At 52.3% G+C, this 21,082-nt stretch overlaps 2 protein-coding genes across 2 annotated transcripts in view; one reads left to right on the forward strand and one right to left on the reverse strand.

Annotated features, from left to right (window-relative positions):
• Nucleotides 1-8,286, forward strand: SLC46A1 (solute carrier family 46 member 1). Its single transcript, XM_040243939.1, has 5 exons — nt 1-477; nt 1,560-2,412; nt 3,724-3,807; nt 5,562-5,718; nt 6,234-8,286. The coding sequence occupies exons 1-5, from the start codon at nt 250-252 to the stop codon at nt 6,289-6,291; spliced, it is 1,380 nt and encodes a 459-aa protein (XP_040099873.1). The 5' UTR covers nt 1-249; the 3' UTR covers nt 6,292-8,286.
• SARM1 (sterile alpha and TIR motif containing 1) overlaps nt 8,190-21,082 on the reverse strand; it is a 24,471-nt gene continuing 11,578 nt past the window's right edge. The window contains exons 3-9 of the mRNA XM_040243938.1: nt 19,692-19,904; nt 19,292-19,383; nt 18,972-19,207; nt 16,501-16,603; nt 16,236-16,425; nt 10,845-10,966; nt 8,190-10,755 (exon numbers count right to left, since the gene is read on the reverse strand). Coding sequence (XP_040099872.1) covers nt 10,614-10,755; nt 10,845-10,966; nt 16,236-16,425; nt 16,501-16,603; nt 18,972-19,207; nt 19,292-19,383; nt 19,692-19,904 — 1,098 coding nt within the window. The 3' untranslated portion in view covers nt 8,190-10,613. The remainder of the gene's footprint in view (nt 10,756-10,844; nt 10,967-16,235; nt 16,426-16,500; nt 16,604-18,971; nt 19,208-19,291; nt 19,384-19,691; nt 19,905-21,082) is intronic.

Below are 21,082 nucleotides of genomic sequence, written 5' to 3' on the forward strand. Positions count from 1 at the left end.
GGGCCTGGGAAGGAGTGCCAGGCGATATCTCGGCAGTTTTTAGGCGAGGTCACTCTGTAAGTCAGGGGCTTCGAGGAGGGGAGGCCCCGCCTGCCCTTCCTAACCCAGAGAGGGAGGGGCTGAGAGGAAGGAGGGGCTCACCAGTCCTGGCTCCGTCCCGCCCACTTAAAAAAAAAAAAAAGACGCTGAGCGCAGGCGCAGAAAGATGAACCTTCTGCCTTGCGCGAACTCTGCAAGAAACCCGCAAGCATGGAGGGGCGCGCGAACTCCCCGGCCGAGCCCCGCGCCTGGCCCACCCGGTCCGTGCTGTGCCGCGGCTGCGTGGAGCCACTCGTCTTCCTCGCCAACTTCGCCTTGGTCCTGCAGGGTCCGGTCACCACGCAGTACCTGTGGCACCGTTTCAGTGCAGACCTTGGCTATAATGGCACCCGTCACAGGGGCAGCTGCAGCAACCACAGCGTGAACCCCATCGCGCAGGTAGGGGCCGCGCGCGTGGATGTATTGGGGGGGGGTTGCGGAGAAGCGAGGAGCGTGGCAGGGGCGGGGCCTGGGTAAAGACTGGGGACGGCCGCAGGAGTTAGGATCTTGGGTGATGGGCGGGGCGGGAGCAAAAGTTGGAGCCTGAGAACTGCGGTGTAGAGATGCTTAAAGCTGATGCAGATAAAGCGAGCTTTGAGGGTTAACAAGGGGGTATTTTCTGAAAAAACAAAATGCACAACTTAAAAAGATGAGAGTTTTTTTCAGTTTTATTTTTGGCTATGCTGGGTCTTCATGGTTGCCCCCACTTTTCTCCAGTTGTGTCAAGCGGGGGCTACTCTCTAGTTGCAGAGTGCTGGGCCTTCTCACTGAGGCGGCTTCCCTTGTTTGGGGACAGGGGCTCTAGAGCACAGCTCAGTAGTTGTGGCACACAGGCTTGGTTAGCCTGCAGCAGGTGGAATCTTCCCCGACCAGGAACCGAACCTGTGTCTCCTGCACTGGCAGGTGGATTTTTTACTACTGAGCCACCAGGGAAGCCCTGAAAATTGTCTTATTTAGCTAACTTTCAGAGGACTCAAGCCCTGGGGGCAGTCTCTCAGACAGCTCTGAAGGACTGCTCCTGAGAGATAAGGGAGGAGCCAGGATATATAGGAGTTTTGTGCTAAAAACCAGGTTGGAGGAACATCAAAAGATTACAAATGATAAGTGTTAGTCACTCAGTTGTGTCTGACTCTTTGCAACCCCATGGACTGTAGCCCACCAGGCTCCTCCATCCATGGGATTTCCCAGGCAAGAATACTGGAGTGGGTTGCCATTTCCTTCTCTAGGGGATCTTTCCAACTCAGGGATTGAACCCTGATATAGCAGCAGCATTTTTCATTCACAGTGGTAAAAGTAAGGAATGGATCTTACAAATTTGCCATATCCTCTCCAGCATCCATACTAAAATTCTCCTGAGGTTTAGGGCTTCAGAGAAAGTCCAGATCCCTGTATCTCCCAGGTTGGTGACAGTGTGGGGGGTGGGCAGCCCAGCGTGAGGGATAGCTCTCCCCGTCCCCATAATACAACTCTTGCCCCCACAGGAAGTGGAGACACTTACCTCCCACTGGACCCTCTACATGAACGTGGGCGGCTTCCTGGTGGGACTCTTCTCATCCACCCTGCTGGGCGCCTGGAGTGACTGTGTGGGCCGCCGCCCACTGCTGGTGCTGGCCTCCCTCGGCCTGCTGCTGCAGACTGTGCTGTCCATCCTTGTGGTCCAGCTGCATCTCCACATCAGCTACTTGGTCCTGGGCCGCATCCTTTGTGCCCTCCTCGGCGATTTCAGTGGGCTCCTGGCCGCTGGCTTTGCCTCCGTGGCTGACGTCAGCTCCAGCCGCACCCGTACTATCCGAATGGCCCTGTTGGAAGCATGCATTGGGGTGGCGGGAATGCTGGCGAGCTTCACTGGTGGCTCCTTGCTCCGGGAGCAGGTTTATGTCAACCCCTTCTGGCTCGCCTTGGCCTTGCTGACCGTCATGACCCTCTATGCAGCATTCTGCTTTGGTGAGACAGTGAAGGAGCGGACACCTACCCGTCTCTTCACACTCCGTCACCACCGATCCATCATCCAGCTCTATGTGACCCAGGCCCTGGAGAAGTCCAGGAAGCACTTAGCCCTGTACTCACTGGCCATCTTCGTGATGATCACAGTGCACCTTGGGGCCCAGGACATCCTCACCCTCTATGAGCTGAGTGCACCCCTCTGCTGGGACTCTCGGCTGATCAGCTACGGTTCTGCAGCTCAGCAGCTCCCATACCTCACCAGTCTGCTGGGTCTTCGGCTTCTGCAGTACTGCCTGGCCGACACCTGGGTGGCTGAGATTGGCCTAGTCTTCAATATCCTGGGGATGATGGTCTTCGCATTTGCTACCATCACACCTCTCATGTTCACAGGTAAAGTGTATGGGTTCAGCAACAGTGTGTTTCAGAATTACTGGGTGGCCACCTGCTGTCCCCAAATGCAGTTCATGCCCATGTCTTTGGAAACATCACTGTGGCCCTAGCCTGCACTGGAGGACAAATGACTAAGAAATCTCATTAAAAAAAAAAAACAAAACCCACCTGTTATACAGAAAAGATAGACCTTCAGTAGCCAAAGTAATTAATTCACATTACCAACCATAAATATTGTAAGATAGAGCCAAAGACAATAGTATTGCTTGTACGCTAATTGCTTCACTCCTACCTCCTCTGGTGCTTTTAAGCAAAGTCCATGCTGTTAATGCCTTAATGCTCACTTCTCTGATAAGGATCACAGGACCTTGGGTTTTTTAAAAAAGCCAGCCTTCTCAGACCACAGCTATCAGATTCCTGCTTGTGTTAGTTCTTCTTTTCATTTTTCTTGGTTGGAGGGGACAGCTGAAAATGAGGAAGTTCACTTTCCTGAATGAACAGATTTAAGAGAGCCTGAAAATGTGTACAGTCAGCCACTTAGTAATCACAGATTAAAGCACAGATTTTTTTTAATGTTTGGCATGGAGGCACACGGGCTTTCTCTTGTCGCTGCACATGGACTCTAGAGTTCGAGGCCTCGTTGCTGCAGCACTTGGCCCTCTCTAGTTGCAGCACGCAGGCTTAGTTGCCCCGAGCCACGTGGCATCTTAGTTCCCCAACCAGGGATCAAACCTTCGTCCCCTGCATTGGAAGGTGGCTTCTCAACCACTGGGCCACGAGGGAAGTCCCAGTAATCACAGACTTAATGTGGCTGCTCCTCTGGACAGTGCAGCTGATGAGGGCCAGGCACCTTCTACACACAGCATCCTCCAGGCACGTCTTCCGTGTGCTGGGCTCAATGCCTTCAGGGCTGCAGAGGTGATGAAGGCACTGTCATTGCTCAGGGATTTGGGGGTGCCTGTCCTCTTCAGGGGCTCTGGGGGCGGGGCCTCATCGTGTAGCCACTTTGGAGGCTCCACTGTCCTTTAACAGTTTGCAGTTTTGCTGAGGAGGTAACAGTTAGTTGCACAAGGAAGAGAAACATTTCCTAAGAAAACAGTATAAGCCTGTGAGTCACTAAATGTCCATTGAAAAGGAACTCGCATTTCCTGTGTGCTTACTGTGCGCCCTCATGGTCTCCTTCCTCATCAGGGAAGTTCTTCCAGTGTCTAATCTGCGTCCCTCATGGGGGGGACACAAGAGCTCTGCTACATCTCACTGGGGCACCCCCTCCCCAGCCCATTCTCTCCATCTTTCCTTCTTTCTCCCCAGGGTACGGGCTCCTTTTCCTGTCATTGGTCGTCACCCCTATCATCCGGGCCAAGCTATCTAGACTGGTGAGGCAATCGGAGCAGGGTGAGTATCAGGGTCAGCCTGCGTCTGGTTCCTCAGGCCAGCGTTGCCTAAACTGGGCCGAGGGCAGCCATGGGCTGGGAGGAGCTTACCTTCCTTCCTCCCACCCTGGAAAAGTAGCTAAGACAACTGCATTGCTGTCCAAGCGCCCAGGGCTGCCAGAGGACCACAGGGATTTGCATTTCCCGACCAAATCAGAGTCGGAATTTGCAGTCAGCTGCATGTGATTATGTTCTTTTGCTGGGCTTATGTTTTTAAGCCCAGCAGAAGATTTACCCTTTCCAGAATTCAGCTTTTCCATCTGCAAAATGGACGTGACCATGCCCAGGCCCCTGCTTCCCTGGGGTCACAGTGTCCAAGCTCGAAGGAGACAAAACAACTTGGTGACTTAGGTTTCATTGTTTCCGCATGGCAGATGAAACAAAGGCCCAGAGTGTTCAGCTGATTCACCTAAGATCACTCAGTAAGTGGTGGACCTAGGTTGCACACCCGGGTGTGTTTTTAAGAGCACCAGGGCGTAGGATCTGTGTTTTTAGTCCTGGTTCTGTCACACCAGCTGTGTGATCTTGGTTAGGTCCCTTTCCCTCTCTGGGCCTGTTTCCTCATCTGTAACACACGTGAATTGCTCTTGGTGACATCTGCAGGCCCTTCGAGCTCTGACAGTCTGACAGTTTAATCTCAACTTCTGTTAGGTTGAGCTTCAAAGCAAAAGTGAAATGAAAGTGTTAATCACTCAGTTGTATCTGACTCAGTTGTGTGCGACTCCCTGGACTGTAGCCCACCAGGCTCCTTTGCCCTTGAAGCTCTCCAGGCAATAGTACTGGAGTGGGTTGCCATTCCCTTCTCCCAGGGAATCTTCCTGACCCAGGAATCGAACCCGAGTCTCCCACACTGCAGGGAGATTCTTTACCATCCGAGTCACCAGGGAAGCCCAGGGTTGAGCTTACTTTGCAATTTGTGTTCTGTTGGCATATCTATAAAGAGTAGTTTCTCAGGTCACTGGGTCTTTAGATCACAGTCAGAAAACATCTGGCTTATCCTCCTTTTCCCTTCTACCCGGGAAAGAGGTTCTGGTGATGGCAGAGATTTTCATGTCATATATCCCACCGTGGGTTCTGTTGTCTCCAGAACCATTCATTCACAACCATTCTGTTGTTTCCATTCATTCACTCAATAAGCCTTTTTCTAGCTCCTTCACTGTGCCCAGAGATGCCAAGAGGAACAGGAGAAAAGAACAGCCTTTGCTAACTGACTGCCTCTAGGAGGGCAGGCCCCGGCATAGCTGCTTTACCTGTGTATATAATGTTACCAGCATTCCTAACAATCTGTGAAAGGTAATGTCCTTGTTTAACAGAAGGGGGACAGAAACCCAGAAAGATAAATGACTTATTCAGTGATCACACAGCTAATAAGTGTTGAAACTGAGAATTAACCCAGAAATTTATCCTGAACAAGAGATGATCCCAAAGGGGATAAACCCCACATGATTTTATCAGACTTTATCAAACTTCTTCGAGAAGACATCACATGTCCTTGTAATAGATTTAACAACAGCCGTTTATTTTATAGCACAGGTGCTCTCCACGTATGACCTCACTGAAGCCTTATCACACACAACACATGATGTAGGGTTTATAGGTGAGAAAGGTCAGACTCAGGTGAAGTGGCTTGCCCCCGATCACACAGCTGTTGGGTAGTAGTGCCAGAATTTGCATTTAGGTCTTTCAAATTTCTGTGTGGTATTTATTTCTTCACAGGCGCTCTCTTTTCTGCTCTGGCCTGTGTGAATGGCTTGGCCATGCTGATGGCCTCCGGCATCTTCAACTCGCTCTACCCAGCCACCCTGAACTTCATGAAGGGCTTCCCCTTCCTCCTGGGAGCTGGACTGCTCTTCATCCCGGCCATCCTGATGGGGTAATACAGGGCTGTGACTCACGGTCAGAATGGAGCCGATTACCTAAAGGGCTCCTCTTCCTCCTCCTCCCAACCTCCTCGTTTCTGGAGCTCTTCCCCTGTGGGTGTCTCTCTCCCCTTGCAGATGGTTGCCTGATTCTCTGGGAGCGGTTCTCCAGGGGCAAGGCAGAGGCCAGCAGGGGAAGGGACACGCTCACAGTGCTGCTTGGCAAGGCTGTGTTCTCGCACTCAGATCCCCTCGCCACTCTCCATTCCCATTTTACAGTTGCAACAACTGTGGCAGAAATGTGCTAGAGGGAAGCCTGGAGAGCTTCCTGGGATAGCTGTGGCTGGGCCCCATGCTCACCTGACCCACTTGCTTCTCTTTCCCCGAGCCCTCTGTTTTGTCTTCCACCTCTTAGCTTGGGGAGGGAGGGTTACCTGGACTAGCCCACCCAATAAAGCCCATGTCACTCCTCCAGGAGGTGAGAGTGCCCCCCATGTTAAGTCTGAACCCTCTCTCTGGTCTCTCGCAGGATACTGGAAAGGGATAATCATTGCCCTGAATTCCAGGAGTTTCCCCAGAGCCCCTGATCTGCCTGGACCCAAGGACAGAGGGCGAGAGGAGCAACGTGAGTGCTGACCAACTGGAAGGAGACGCATCTGGATCCCAGCCCTTAGCATAGTGGCAAACCCCCGCAAAGGGCCGTGTTCACCTTGGACAGGATGGTCAGCCTGGACCAAGGCCCCTGCCCCATCCACAGCCGTGCCAGCCTATGACTCCCAGATCTCGAATTGTCATCCACTCAGGGCAGGTGGCGGGGGAGCCCCTATTTGGAACAGGGATCTGTTTACTCTTTAGGCCAGGAATCACACAGAACCCTCCAGGGGAGGGGAGAGGTCCTGACGGAGGGACCAGCTGAAGCCTGAGGGCTGGCACCTCTGCTTCCAACCCAAACTGGGCAGCTCAGAGTGTTCAATTCATCACTCCTTAGTGATGAATATGGTACCTTTGGGGGAGGGACTTGGTGTCCCCCGGAGGGAGAATGCTGCTGTCTCTGGGTGGGAATTAATCTGCTGGGCTTAGCAGTGCCAATCAGCATCAGTTCAGCTCAGTTCAGTCGCTCAGTCGTGTCTGACTCTGTGACCCCATGAATCGCAGCACGCCAGGCCTCCCTGTCCATCACCAACTCCCGGAGTTCACTCAGACTCACGTCCATCGAGTCCGTGATGCCATCCAGCCATCTCATCCAGTCGTCCCCTCCTCCTCCTGCCCCCAATCCCTCCCAGCATCAGAGTCTTTTCCAATGAGTCAACTCTTCTCATGAGGTGGCCAAAGTACTGGAATTTCAGCTTCAGCATCATTCCTTCCAAAGAAATCCCAGGACTGATCTCCTTTAGAATGGACTGGTTGGATCTCCTTGCAGTCCAAGGGACTCTCAAGAGTCTTCTCCAACACCATAGTTCAAAAGCATCAATTCTTCAGCGCTCAGCTTTCTTCATAAGTCAGTATAATCACTCTGAAATGGACTTCCTGGCTTCCCCATGGCATTAGGCTATGGGGCCTTGTTTTCCCAGTTTGCCCGCCATAGACCAAGCAGCAGCAGCTTCTGGAAAGGACAGGAGCCCCCAGAGTTGCCATGAGATTGGTACCGGGCACAGCTGGCTCAGTCCTCATCTGACTGCCCATTGTCTTCTGAGCTTCTGGGAGGCAAAGTGCTGGCATGCTTGCATTAGGCCAGTGGAGAAGCTCTGGGCAGAGCCCTGGCTGCTCATTCCTCAGGGTCAGAGATCCACTCCCTGAAGGCACCCGTCCCAATCTTCCTGGCTACACCAGCCCAAGCAGAATCAATTTTTGCTACCACTCAGCTCTCTAACACCCCCCATCTCTAGGCATTTCAGCAGGGCCATGTGCCAACACCCTCCCTTGGGTACCTATAGGTCATCAGGAACCTGGAGATGGGCCCAGCCTCCCCATATGGTACAGGAGGCCCAAGTCCCAGAGAATGCGAGGCCCATTTCTAGGGTGTTGGGGAAGCCTGAAATTGAAAGGCAGAATCAGATTGGGTCTTAAGGCACTGGCTTTGATGAGGACCATAAGCCCCCAAGCAAATCAGATTAACACCTGACTCTTCAAAACAGAATTGGCCACAGGGCATAGTCCCCTGCTGGTATTTCCACCCTCATTCTCTCTCATGTGCCCTGCCAGCCAGTTTCCTGGTCAGAAATCATGCAGGTAAAATGGGGGTGGCCCAAGGCAAACCAAGGTCAGTCGTGGCCTGTTACCAGATTCCCATGTCACTGTCCCTTGTCGTGAGATCAAGTGAGGAGAGGCCCCTCTCCTGGCCCAGCGGTGTGAATGTGGGCAAAAAGGCTCTGGGTTGACCTCAGGCCTGGGATCTACTCCAGGTACCGCCTCTGACTCGTATGTGGCCTTCTGTGAAGGGCTAGCTCAGCGACACCCCCCAATTGTCTGGTCATGGTTCGACAAGTTAGGAAATACTAGATTAAATATTGTTCTTAGATCCTTCCTACCTCATACATTCTAAAATGGAATGCCTCTATTTGTGGGGCCCCAGGAAGGCTAAATGAGTTGGAGCTGGACTTTTGACTTTTGAGTATTTCTTGGTCATGAGCAAGGTCTTGGTCTCGGAGAGGGGTGGGATGGGGTGAGGCTGACTCAGCCCCATAGTGGGGGCAGCAGTTACAGCCCATCCAAGCAGAAAACTCTGACCCTTCAAAGCAATGTCAGAGCAGGCTGGGGGTGGGGGAAGGCTGTTTCTCAGCCCTCTGTCTCAGGAGAGGCTCTGTGAGGCCAGGCCTAGGTGGATGGTGAGGGCCAAGGTGCCCGCCCTGGCTGCGATCGGGGCAGTGGTTGGTTATGGCGAGGGAGGCAGGCCCCTGAATGCACTGGCCTGGCAGAGTGAGGGTTTTTATTTCAGCTGCTCCAGCAGGGTCTGGAGGCTGGGCTCTGATTCCCCAGAGAAAGGAGGCAGGCAGTGGAGGGTGTGCTGGGCAACCTCTCAGAGTACTGCTGGTGAGGGGTCTCCCGAGAGAGTGGGACTGACGGGGAACAGGAAGACAAGGACTTCTCTGGAGGAGACTCATCACATTATATTGTTACAGCCTCTGCTCTTGGGGGCAACATCCGGTCTGCCTCGGTACCATCCTGTCCAGGACCTAACACTGGTGGGCGTTCATGAAGCATGAAGGAGAAAGGGTGAAGGGCACTCAGAGGTCTGGCAGGGAGGGGAGTGGAAGGAAGGAGTTCCAAGCCTGGAGCGAGACCTTTGACTTCGTATAGATGTGGCTGAGGAGCTCCGAGGGGCCTAGCTTGCTTCTGTGGGAGGCAGCTCTGGGACCTGAGCCAGTTGTGAACCCACTGCCCTTGGGAGGGGAGGGGCTGGGCCGGTGCCCGCCGAGCCCATTAGCTGGAGCCTGCATTTATTGGCAGGAGATGCTCTCTACCCCTGGTGGAGAAAGGGGCCGAGGGACACTTCTGCTCGGTTATTTCTTTACAGCCTCTGGGTCGGGCATCTGTTGTGAAAGCCTGTCCCCCATGGCTAGAGTCCTGGGGGCAAGAGGGAAGCCGGCCGTTCTGTAGAGCAACAGCCCTGCCCGGGATGCAGCCTCCTGGATAATTCTCAAGAGAGCAGTGCCCCTGGCCATGGACGGGGTGCCAGGAGGCCTGGTCTGCGTCTCTGGTGACTTGGGACACTGGCCACATCATTCAGGTCGTCCTCTGTCAGAGATGATACCAGGTAAGGTTGCTCTGGTGATTAGAGGCCAGGGGGTGAAGTGTCAGGGAAATGACCGACATCTGTGAGGCCTTAGAGCCTGACTGCCTAAGGTACTGAGTGTCATTCCTTGGTCACCAGCTTTAGCCTACCGGGGAGTTCATGAGGAATGCAGGAACTCGGGCCCCACCCCAGGTGTCCTGAAGGGAATTTTAACAAAATCCCCCCTTTTTCAGGATCTTGCCTCTCCTCACCAGCCCTGCCTCTCCCCTCCTGGGGGGCAGTGGGTTCACACCGGGGAGCTACAGGTTCTGCCCAGGCTACTGCTGCTGCCCCACGGAGCTGCCTCGCTCCACCTCCCTGAGTCAGTGGGTGGTGAGCAGCCTTTGGTGGGTGGATGAGGGGCTGAGCCAGGCTGGGCAGAGGCCTGGCACACAGCACCAAGGCATAATAGGTTGGCTAGCTGCACTCTGAGATGCAGCCTCCCCTGCTCAGGCCCAAGCAGGAGCTCCCATTGCACCCATGAGCACAGGCCACAGCTGCTGACCAGCCTGAGTGAGGGCCAGCTCGCTGTCACCCTGACCCCAGGTGTGGCAAAGGAGGCTGCACATCAGGAAGGCTGGGAGGGGACCTGGGGTCAGGTCAGGCTAGCTATGGGCACTAAGTGGTTATGAGGCAAGGCCACAGGTGGTAGGAAGTGGTGAGCGCAGGGGCCAGGCACACTCTCAGTGGAGACCATGGCTGGCCTCTCATCCCTGGCTGGCTCCCGGGCCCAAGCCCTTGCTTGGTGGAGAGGGGTGGCCAAGGCACCAACCCCTGCTGGAGTTTGCCTGCCTTCACTCTACTCAAGCCGGCTGTTGGCAGGGCAGGAACGGTTAACACACAGCAAACCCTCCTCCTCCAGAACCTCCTCAGAGCTGAGCAGTGACCCTTCCACACTCAAGACAGGAACTGAGGGCAAGGGCCTGGGGGAGGTCTTAGCACCCCCAATGCCTGGCTTCCCTTCTCTTTGCAGATACTGAGGACGTTGGGTTTGAGGTGGACCATGAGGGCAGGGGAGTTAGAGAGCCATTTCCTGAGAAGAGCCCAGGCTGCGTCAGCCCAGGGAGGCCAGTTTGAGGGGCTGTTCCACTGGGGTGGGGAGGATGATGGAAATGGGGGGCATGACGGAAGTGGGAGCTAGGGGCTGGTTAGATGGGGCCCAGGGGGTGCAGTGCCCTCCAAACTGGTGTCGGAGCCAGCAGACGAGTCCCGGGAGGAGCGGCCCTGCAGGAAGCGGATGATCTTCTCGATGGTGGCCTCCTGGTACTCGTGGGACCACCTGTGGGTACACAGGCAGCTAGGTCAGAGGGCTGGGCAGAGGGTGCTGCGGGCCGGGGGCCTGTGTAACCCGCCCCGCCCCCTCCTCACTTGATGGCATTGAAGTTGAGCACAGCCTGCATGTCCTCCGGCAGGGCCTGGGGCTCTGGCCACTCGAAGCTGTCAATGACAGGCACGATGTTCTTGCGGTAGCTCAAGGCAGTCACGATCTCCTAGAGAAAGAAGAGAAGAGGACGGCACTGGGGACCCATCTGGGGGTCCTGAGACCAGGCAGGCACTGGGAGGGCCAGTAGCCCAAGGCTGAGCCCAGGGTTGGATTCTGGCCCTGAAGTCCACCTTGACTATAATAAATAAACACACACATATATCTATATATCTATATATGTGTGTGTGTGTGTGTGTGTAAATACATATTAGTAGATGCTTCCTAGATGGCTCAGTGGTAAAGAATCTCCCTGCCAATGCAGGAGACACGGGCTCGATCCCCAGGTTGGGAAGATCCTGTTGAGAAGGATATGGCAATCCACTCCAATATTCTTACTTGGGAAATCCTATGGACACAGGAGCCTGGTGGGCCACAGTCCATGGGGTTGCAGAAGAGTTTAATGACTAAACAACACCATATATATATATTCTTGGCGCAGAGCTCCTAAAGCCCTCTCAGATGACCTGGGGATGGGGATCTGTGCCTAGATAGCTTCAGGATGGGGGCTCGTGGCCAGGAAGAGGAAGCTGTGATTAGAAGGTTGGAACTTTCAGTCTCAGTTCCTCTGCCCCCAGCAGCTCCAGGATGAGGGAAGAGGGGCTGGATTGAGACGTCACTAGTGACTCAATCGTGCCTACATAATGAAACCTCCATAAAACCCTTAAGGACTGACCAGGTAGGTTGGTGAACACATCTAGGTGCAGAGAGGGTGGCCCAGAGAGGGCATGGAAGGGCATGGAAGCTCCATGCTTCCCCTGCCCACGCTCCCAACTCCCCCACCCCCTGCTTACCTTGCCCTGTGCATCTCTTGCATTTAAATGTTCTTGAATTGTATCTTTTATGTTAATAACAAACCAGTAATCGTTCTCTCCTGAATTCTGCACATCATCCCAGGTCACACTAGAGGTAGAGAACCCGCCTGCTAATGCAGGAGACATAAGAGACGAGGGTCCGATCCCTGGGTCTGAAAGATCCCCTGGAGGAGGGCATGGCAACCCACTCCAGTATTCTTGCCTGGAGAATCCCACGGACAGAGAAGCCTGGCAAGCTACGGTCCATGGGGTCGCAAAGAATCGGACACCACCGAAGCGACTTAGTGTGCATGCACGCACATCATTCTAGCAAATTATTGAACCTGAGAGGGGTAGTCATGGGAACCCCTGAATTTGTAGCCAAGACGGACAAGCAGTGCAGGTGGCCTGGGACTCGGGACTGGATCTGAAGTGAGGGCAGACTTGTGAGGCTGATCCCTTAAACTAGAGGTCTGTAACCTCCGGGATCTAATGCCTGATGATCTGAGGTGGAGCTGATGCAACAATTAACTGCACACCCCCCTCCCTGGCCTGTGGAAAAATTGTCTTTCACGAAACCGATCTCTGGTGCCAGCATGTTCAGGAGCTGCCGCTAAACCATGGCATCTGATGCTCATTCTAGGTGGGTCGTGAGTGTCGGAACTGAACTGAACTGTGGGACAGCCAGCTGTGTGGCGGGGTGGAGAACTAGTTGTTGGTATGGGAAAAAAATCCCGAACAAATTTTGGTATCAAGAAGCACATCCCATCCCCTGTATCCAAACTAATCCATCCTGAGCCCTGCCAATTGTAGTCCTTACTTATTTCTCAAATCCCTTCATTTTTCTCCACCTCCACCCCCACCACTGCCCTGCTCCAACCCCGTATTAGCATTAAGCCCCTCCAGGTCTCTTCTCATCCATTCTAGCCTCCTCTCATTCATCCTCCAGGTTGCCCCTTCACCTGGCAGCTCTTTGCAAAATGCAAATCTTATCATGTCACCCCCTACTTCGAATTCATGGCTTCACATGGCTCTTGGAATAGGGTTCAAGGCTCTGTGTGGTTGTCTGCAACTTACTCCTCAAACTCCACTCTGCACTGTCTCCTCAGCCACACAGACCTCGCAGCCTCTTAGATTTTCCATCTTCCCTCCCTGCACAGGGCCTTTTCGTACATGCTTCTTCCTCTGTCTAGAACATTCTTCCCTGCCCTCTCACCTAGCTAATACCAACTCATGTTTCTGATCTGAGCTCGATCAGGTTTCTTAGAGAGGTCTTCCCTCACTTTCCCTGACCAGATCAGATGCTCCTCTTACAGGCTTTCATAGGCTCTGTAGAACTTGCTACTGTTGGAAATTTAAATTCACAAGTGAGAAATGTACTTATCTGTCTTCTCCACCAGACATAAAGGCGGGGACAATGTCCAGGTTTCACTCCCCTTGTATCTCCCGATCTTTCACAAAGCCCTGCCCACAGCCTGCCTTTGCTAAATATTTCACAGCTGAGGGGCTGTATGAATGAATAAAATAGTACCGCATTTGGGGGTTGCACTTTTGAATCATCAGATCTGTGTTCACACCTAGGTTCTCTGACACAGGCTCTGTTATGTGAGGCAAAAACAACAGGCTCTCAAAGCCTGTTTTCTAATTTCTAAAATAGGGGTGATGATAGTTCCTATCTTGTAGGGTTGTTGGGAGGAATAACTGCTATCCCACGGCAAGTGTTAGACTAGCAATTAGCATGCAGTGTGTGCTTAATAAATAACAAGTGTTATCATTTCCTCCTGTGTAAGTGGGGATAATAAAACTTACCTCACCAGGTTATTCTGAGGATGTTGCTATTAATGGGTGCTGGGGTAAGTGCTTATTGAGTGTTTTTTCCTTTCAAGGGGAAACCCCAGAGATTGGACTTTTTGAGTGCAGTTCACTTGTGGTTTTCCATATTGATTACCCACTATAAGTGTGGCTTCGGGGAAAGTAGTTTCAAAACCAGAAGCAATTAAGCACTAAAACCAACCAAGGAGGGATGATGGAGCCTTTGGGACTGGTCCAAGGCGAAGGCTCCCACCACCTGCCTGCTCCCCACTCCTTGCAGTCAGCTGGAACAGTGAGGGATATCAAACATGCTTGTGGAACAGAGCCTTCCTGGGGAAGGAATCTCTAACTTCAACCCCGATTGGCTTCTGGGGAACCTCTCCATATTACAACTGAGAAGAAGGAAGCCCAGCAAAGGGATTTGCGCCCAAGTCATACACATGTGAGCCCAGACTCAAGCATTCTGATTCCAAGTCCAAGGCTATTTCAGCCAAGCTGTCTGCCTCTCTGCTGATCACCTGGGTGAATTCTGGCCCTGCAGCAATTTATTGGGGAACCTTCAGACGTTTGTTTCATCTGTTAAACAGAAGCAAAGACAGGGATCTGTGCTCACTGCACAGATTCAGAGGCTGGCCAAGAAATGACTTGCTCAAGATCAAACAGCCAGGTAAGAATGAAAACTGAGTTGAGTCTTCGGACCTAATAAACCTAGTAGATATGGATAGAGGTCTTTTCCTAAAGCAGCCAAGGAGACAAGAATATGCCCAGAATGACTAGATCATATATAAATTGGTGTCAGTGTAAAGTCAGGTGGGTAAAATTCTTACTTGCTATAAGAACACGGAGAACAGAAAAAGCGTCAAGGGAGACTTCATGTAGGACATCCATTCTCCCGCTCATCTCAGCTTCATCAGAATTATCTGTTTGATCGTTGACTCAATTATTCTATAAAGTCTGCCAGAGCCTACTTTGTCCCATGCATGGTTTTAGGCATCAGGCATCATGAACAAGGCAAGGTTTGTGCTGTCATGGAGCTCACAGTGCTCCTCTTTTTCTCTCAGAAGGCTGCCTGCCACCTACGCTAAGCTGTGATTCTCCAGGGTGTCTCTCTGACCCAGAATCCCTTCCCCAAACCAAACCCAGTGTTCAGCCCCTCCTACACCCTGGAGTTGGGGAGAGATGCAGACAGTCACTCTGGTGTCAGCTGAATCCACCCCTCAGATCTGAGTCATAGGACAAAGCTACATCCGAAGAAAGGGCATGGGCTTTGGAGTCAGAGAGACAAGAGTTCAAAGCCCAATTCTGATTTCTGCCCCAGCAGTGTGGCCATTAGAAAAATTATTCTACTTCTCTGAGCCTCAGTTTCTTCGTCCGTAAAATGAGAAGGCAATACCAGTAGTAATGTCGGTTTTCGGCACTTTTATCATCCCTGCCTTTGTTCTTTGCTCATGCTGTTTCCCTGCCTCTGATGCCTTCTCTTCCACTGACATAAATTCTTTAGACTCCTCAAGTTCTGCTTCTTCCATGAAGTCTCCTCTGATTTTTCCAGCCCTTGATGCTTTTCCTGTTCTTCATGTTCTTATAGCAAGTAAGAATTTCACCTACCTGACTTTACAATGACACCAATTTATATATGATCTAGTCATTCTGGGCATATTCTTGTCTCCTTCACTACTTTAGGACAAGGCCTCTATCCATATGACTGCTGCTTCCCTTAGCCCTGGTCCCAGTTTCTGCTGACTAATGAGTAATGATTAATAATCTACAGATGTGATACCCATCCATCCATCATCCATCCATTCTATAAGTACTCAATAAGTTTTACTATGTGTTACGCACTCAGGATACAATGGGGAAATTACACAGTAGTAGTACTTACAATAATTATATTAACAATAATAATTGCTGCCATTATACAGCAATTATGTGCCAGGCATTCTGCTAGGCACTTCACAAATTTTAGCTCTTTTAATCCTTATAACACTACCCTAGGGAGGTAGGTACTATAATTATCCCACTTTCCAGTAATAAACATGAAACTCAGGAATTAAGTAACTTGCTCAAAGCCAGACCCAGGATTTAAACTCACAGCTTTGCATTCTTAACTTTTCCACTGTGCCTATCACTATGCTTTCCAGCCTCCCTTCCCTCACAGAGGTTATTTTTCAAAGCATGTTGATCCCTCTCTGACCCTCACAACAGTTCTATGAGGTGAACAGGACAGGTAAGTTATCCTCATTTTGTAGATGAGAAAACTGGGGCTCAGAGAGCTAAGTAAGTTGCTACAGTCCTAGTACAGTCACAGTGCTGGCTCCTGACTTCCAGCTGGGCCATGGAAGTTGCTGGCATATGCAGACAAGAAAGAGAATAGATCGCTAGTGGGAAGCTGCTATGTAACACAGAGAGCCCAGCCTGGCACTCTGTGATGACCTAGGAGGGTGGGATGGGTGGGAAACTCAAGAGGGAGGTGACATATATATATAACTAAGACCGATTCATGTTGTACAGCAGAAACCAACACAATATTGTAAAGCAATTATCCTCCAATTAAAAAAATACACCGAAGATAGCAGAAACATATAAAAATAAAATAAAACATAAACTAAAAGACTGAAAGGGGAGGCTGAGCCCTGGGCCACAGGCCAGCTCTGGGCCACCGAGGCCGGCACTTACCCTGTGCACCCAGTCCTTGCCGTCGTGGTCTTGCATGCACCTGTCCAGAGCCCCAGCCGACAGAACCAGCACAAAGTTGCGGGCATTCATGATACTCTGGATGAGCTTGTCCTTGAACTTGCCGGCTTCTAGCTTCTCCACGTCGATGAAGACACTGAAGCCGTGCAGCTGCAGGTGCACCTTCAGGAGGCTGCCAGGAGGTCCAGGGTCACTGCCGGGACCGCACCCCGAGGCCCCAGGCTGCCTGCCGGCCCGCCCCCCTCACCTGGCCAGCTGGGAGCCCGTGTTCCGCCGGTAGCTGATGAAGACGTCTGGAGCGTCCCCGCCGGGCTTGCCACCGCTGCAGGGCAGCGGGGAATGTAGCATTTCTGAAGCAGACAAGAGACGGCTTGGTGACGGTGGGCCTTCCCCATCATTCACCACGAGGTACATCAGCCCCTGCACACCCAGCCCTCTCGGCCCATCCCAGGCAGAGTGGCTTGCTCCCAAAATAGAGAGGGCTTCCCTGGTGGTCCAATGGTTAAGAAGCTGTTGGCCGATGTAGGGGACACAGGTTCAATCCCTGGTCTGGGAAGATCCCAGATGCTGCAGGGCAACTGAGCCTTGAGAGCCACAACTACTGAGCCTGTGCTCTGCAACAAAGAATAGCCCCACTCACCGCAACTAGAGAAAGCCCATGCAGCAGTGAAGACCCAGTCCAGTCAAAAATGAATAAGTAAATAAATAATCCAATTTCTAGTGTGTCACTGCCCCCACTTAAAAACTGTGCACGAGTTCCTACTCCCTACCGAAGGTGTAGGTAAGCTATTTTTGCTGAAGCACCCTCTTGTTTTTAAAAAATTAAATCTCAGGGATGTATTGGGAGCTGCAGTGTAAAAATGATAGAAATTAATCTGCTTTGGTTCAAGCAAAAGAATGGAGCCAAAGCCCAGTCCCTGTTCCCTGTGCGAGCTTAGTGCATACTTAGTGAGTGAATGGATGAAGGAAAATAATCCATCTTCTTATACTAGTCAGACAACACTCACAATGTTGTCTGTTTATGAGGTAGCAAGGCAGAGACTGAAACCCCGGTTGTCATTTAATGACTCTAATAACCTTAGAAAATGTATTTAAATCTTAGTTTCATCATCTGTAAAATTAACACCTATGATGGAAATGTTCTTTATCTTTAATTCAGATAGTGGTTACACAGGGGTAGGCATTCGAAACTGTTCAAACTGGACACTTTTAAAGTATACCTCTTTTATTCTTTAAAAGCTGACTTAAAAAATTAACACCATGGCACAAAATGGATGTAGAGATGGAATAATATCTATTTAACACTAATTCAAGGGCTTCCTTGGTGGCGCAGTGAAGAAGAATTTGCCTGCCAATGCAGGGAACACGGATTCAATCCCTGTGCTGGGAAGATTCCCCATGCCTCGGAGTAACTAAGCCCTGCCACCTTGAGACTCAACTGCCAAGCCTGTGTGCCGCAACTACTGCAGCCTGCACACACGAGGGCCTGTGCTTGGCAACAAGAGAAGTCACCATGATGAGAAACCTGAGCGCCGCAATGAAGACTAGCCAGCTCACCGCAACTAAACTAGAGAAAATCCACGGGCAGCAGGGAAGACCCAGCACAGCCAAAAATAAAATTTTAAAAACTTCATCAGGACCTGGTCTATAGCAATTGATGATAAACATTAGCTATATAGTAAATTAGTAAATTAAATTAATAAATCAACAGGGCTGCTAGAACCCTAGAATTCACCCTGACTTCCCTAAAGCACCCACACTTTGTAAGCTGTCGGGTAATAGGATAAGCCCCTTGTCTTCCCACCCACATCCCTTGTATGCAGCCCCCAGGCGGTCTTACCTCCACACTTGCTCACGCTGCTCCCTCCACCTGGACTGCTCTTCCTGCTACCATCATCCCCTCACCCACCCCCAATACAGCCTGCAAGACCTGGGCAGCCCACCCCCCCTCTCCACAGCCCAGGCCTGGGTGCACAGGATAGCTGGTGCTTCCTCTAGGCTCCCCACTGGAGTCCTGGGCCCTCATGTGCTTGTTTATAGATCTGCCTTCCTCCCACCCTCCTACCCACCTCGGACTGGGAACTTTTTTTTTTTTTTTCACAGTAATCACTCATTTGCATTTAAAAAATTGTATCACCCAATCAGTCAGCTATTAATACTATAGATTTTAGAGTAGAAAAGTCATACTGTATACTCTGTGTCAAGCTTGCATTGATTATGTTTATGAGATTTGTACACACTGTGGGTGGAGTTCATTCGTTTCCATTGCTGTCTCAATTTCCTTCCTATGCGAATGCCACCAGTGATGGTCATTCAGCTTGTTTCTAGTCTGGGGCTATGAGAAACACAACTGCTTAGACAGGGAACTTCTTGAGGGCAAAGTGCATGTTAGTCACTCAGCTGAGTCCATTTTTTGCGACCCCGTGGACTGTAGCCCACCAGGCTCCTCTGTCCATGGAATTCTCCAGGTAAGAATACTGGAGTGGGTAGCAGGCATATTCTTTACCCCGTGAACCACCAGGGAAGCCAAAGGGCAACATACTCATCTTTGCATCCTCAGAGCCCGCGTGGCACAGCCTACATGCTCAATCAATCAATCAATCAAGCCGCAGTGAGGCTCCAAGTCCCCGCGGTGCGGTGCGTCTCCCCTCATCCCTCCAGGGCTGACGCTGGGGCCGAAGCTGGAGCAGGGGTGGGGGCCCAGGTGGGCAGGCTCACCTCTGGCGGCTGTGAGGATGCGGGCGCGGTGCACGCCCAGGCGGATGCCACAGTCCTCCAGGAGCTGCTGCTCGGACACGCGGTGCAGCAGCGAGCGGTCCAGGCCGCAGCTGACCAGGCCGTAGGTGTACTGGCGGAAGCGCGGGTCCAGGCTGCCCAGCCAGTCAGCCAAGTTGCTGCGGTCGCACGTTGCATAGTTGGCGAAGCTCTTGAGCTCCGTGAGCTCCCGGAGGAACCTGCACCCAGGGGAGGAGAGGATGCTGAGGTCTTGACCGGGGAGCGAAGGGGGTGTAAAAACAAGCGGGCTGGAGGCTCTGTACCTCTTGCGGGTGATGCCTGACTTCATGCCCAGGTCGGTCTGGAGTTCCTCGTCGGTGAGCCGCAGAAGCAGGTCTCCATCTACTTGCTGCTCCTGGAGGAGGGGTCAGATGTGAGGAGAGGCCTCCCTCCTCAGCCTGTGGACCCCACCCAGCACAAGATCATGGGGAGGGAGCTGGAGATGGCCCTGAGGGAGGTGGATGGGACCCAGATGAGAACCGTCAAGACTCAGGAAATGGCTGAGTACGGGCTCCCCACCCCTAGAAGGCCACCCCGGGTGCCTCAGGCGAGCGGTGCCGGGATGGGGCGCTGTCGCCTGTGTGCAGGGCGCCCCTAGCGGCCACGCGGCCCTCGGGGATGCGCTTGCTCCGACTGCCAGCCGGCCACCCCGTGCAGCTCTACCCGGAAATTCTCGCAGTACTGGGAGAAGCCGATCTGCTGCAGCCACGTCTGGACCTCGGCTTCCTTCCAGCTGGGCACGCTGGGGAGGATGGGCCGCGGCACCTCCTCGCCCAGCAGGCGCAGCGCGCGCTTGGCCAGCGCCGACGTGGTGCCGTTGGTGGAGTAGGAGACGAGGCGTTTCAGGCTCTGGATGGCACCTATGTCGCTGAATACCTGGGGAGAGGTGTGGGGAGAGGAGGCCTTGGATGCACCAAATCACCAGCCTCCCGAAACAGGCCTGGTCCCTCCCCTCCCCTCTTCTCCCCGCTGTAACCACACTGTCTCCCCTTGCCTTGCCTTCATCCAATAAATCACTGAGTACTGTGAATCTCCCCCTCTTGAATCTCCCTCAGCTATTCACCAGGTCCCTCTCATGTCTCCCATCTACAACTGCTGCTGCCCTGGGATAAAGCCTAGATCTCAATATGGCTGCCAGCTTGGGCACCAGGCAGCCTGCGCCCACCAATCCCTCCTCCTCCCATCCTCTTTCACCAAACCACCCACCCATGGAGGCTCTCCCTCCTCTGGGCCTCAGCTGTGCTATTTCCAGACCCTTAGATTTTCCAGCCTGCTTGTGGGAATCCTACTGATTTATTGGATCCAAATTGATTGGCACCTCCACCATGCAGCCTGTTTTGATTCCCTCACAGCTGGGCCCATACCTCCAATTAGACCTTGTGCCACACTCTGGATGCCATTGTTGTTAACCGATAGTGCAACTTCCACTGGGCTGGAAGCTGAGGTCATGTCTTAATCATCCCTGGGGTCCCATAATTGGCACACTGCAGGGCACTCACTGTGTCTTTATTAGATAGTTCTCACTTGGCCTTCCTGGGAAAGAGGTGCCAGAGTTGGTGGTCGTGGCTTTTGCCCAAACCCCCTCCTTGGGGTCCTCACTCTGTGCTTCCCTTTAAATCTCTCCTCCCAAAGCAGAATGGCTGCTTTGTAACACCAGTCCTCCCATGGCCCCACACTGGGGTGCAGAGAGGAGAATCAGAAGCTCCTAGAACACCAGACCTTGGTAGAGGCCTCAGAGACCCCTAACACAATGGTCTCTTCTGGATCTATGGGAACACACACAATGGGTGACAATCACCTGTGAGACACATTCCTCTGATGTCACCTGATCAGCCCCAGATGACCACTGTCATACAGATAGAGTCTGTCCATGCAATGTGCACCATTCTCTGTGCACCAGGGGTCACTAACCCCCCCAAACCTCCAGAGGAATACAAAGGAAGGAGAGTGACATTATGTGAAAGTAAAAGTCGCTCAGTTGTGTCCAACTCTTTTCGACCCAATGGACTGTACCCTGCCAGGCTCCTCCATTCATGGGATTTTCCAGGCAAGAA

The sequence above is a fragment of the Oryx dammah genome, unplaced genomic scaffold, assembly GCF_014754425.2.
Source record: "Oryx dammah isolate SB20612 unplaced genomic scaffold, SCBI_Odam_1.1 HiC_scaffold_8, whole genome shotgun sequence".
Taxonomy (NCBI): Eukaryota; Metazoa; Chordata; class Mammalia; order Artiodactyla; family Bovidae; genus Oryx; species Oryx dammah.

Coding starts and splice junctions, on each gene's coding strand:
- SLC46A1 (XM_040243939.1), top strand. CDS start 250: ATGGAGGGGCGCGCGAACTCCCCGGCCGAGCCCCGCGCCTGGCCCACC. Junction 478..1,559: donor GCGTGAACCCCATCGCGCAG/GTAGGGGCCGCG, acceptor TTGCCCCCACAG/GAAGTGGAGACACTTACCTC. Junction 2,413..3,723: donor CACACCTCTCATGTTCACAG/GTAAAGTGTATG, acceptor CTTTCTCCCCAG/GGTACGGGCTCCTTTTCCTG.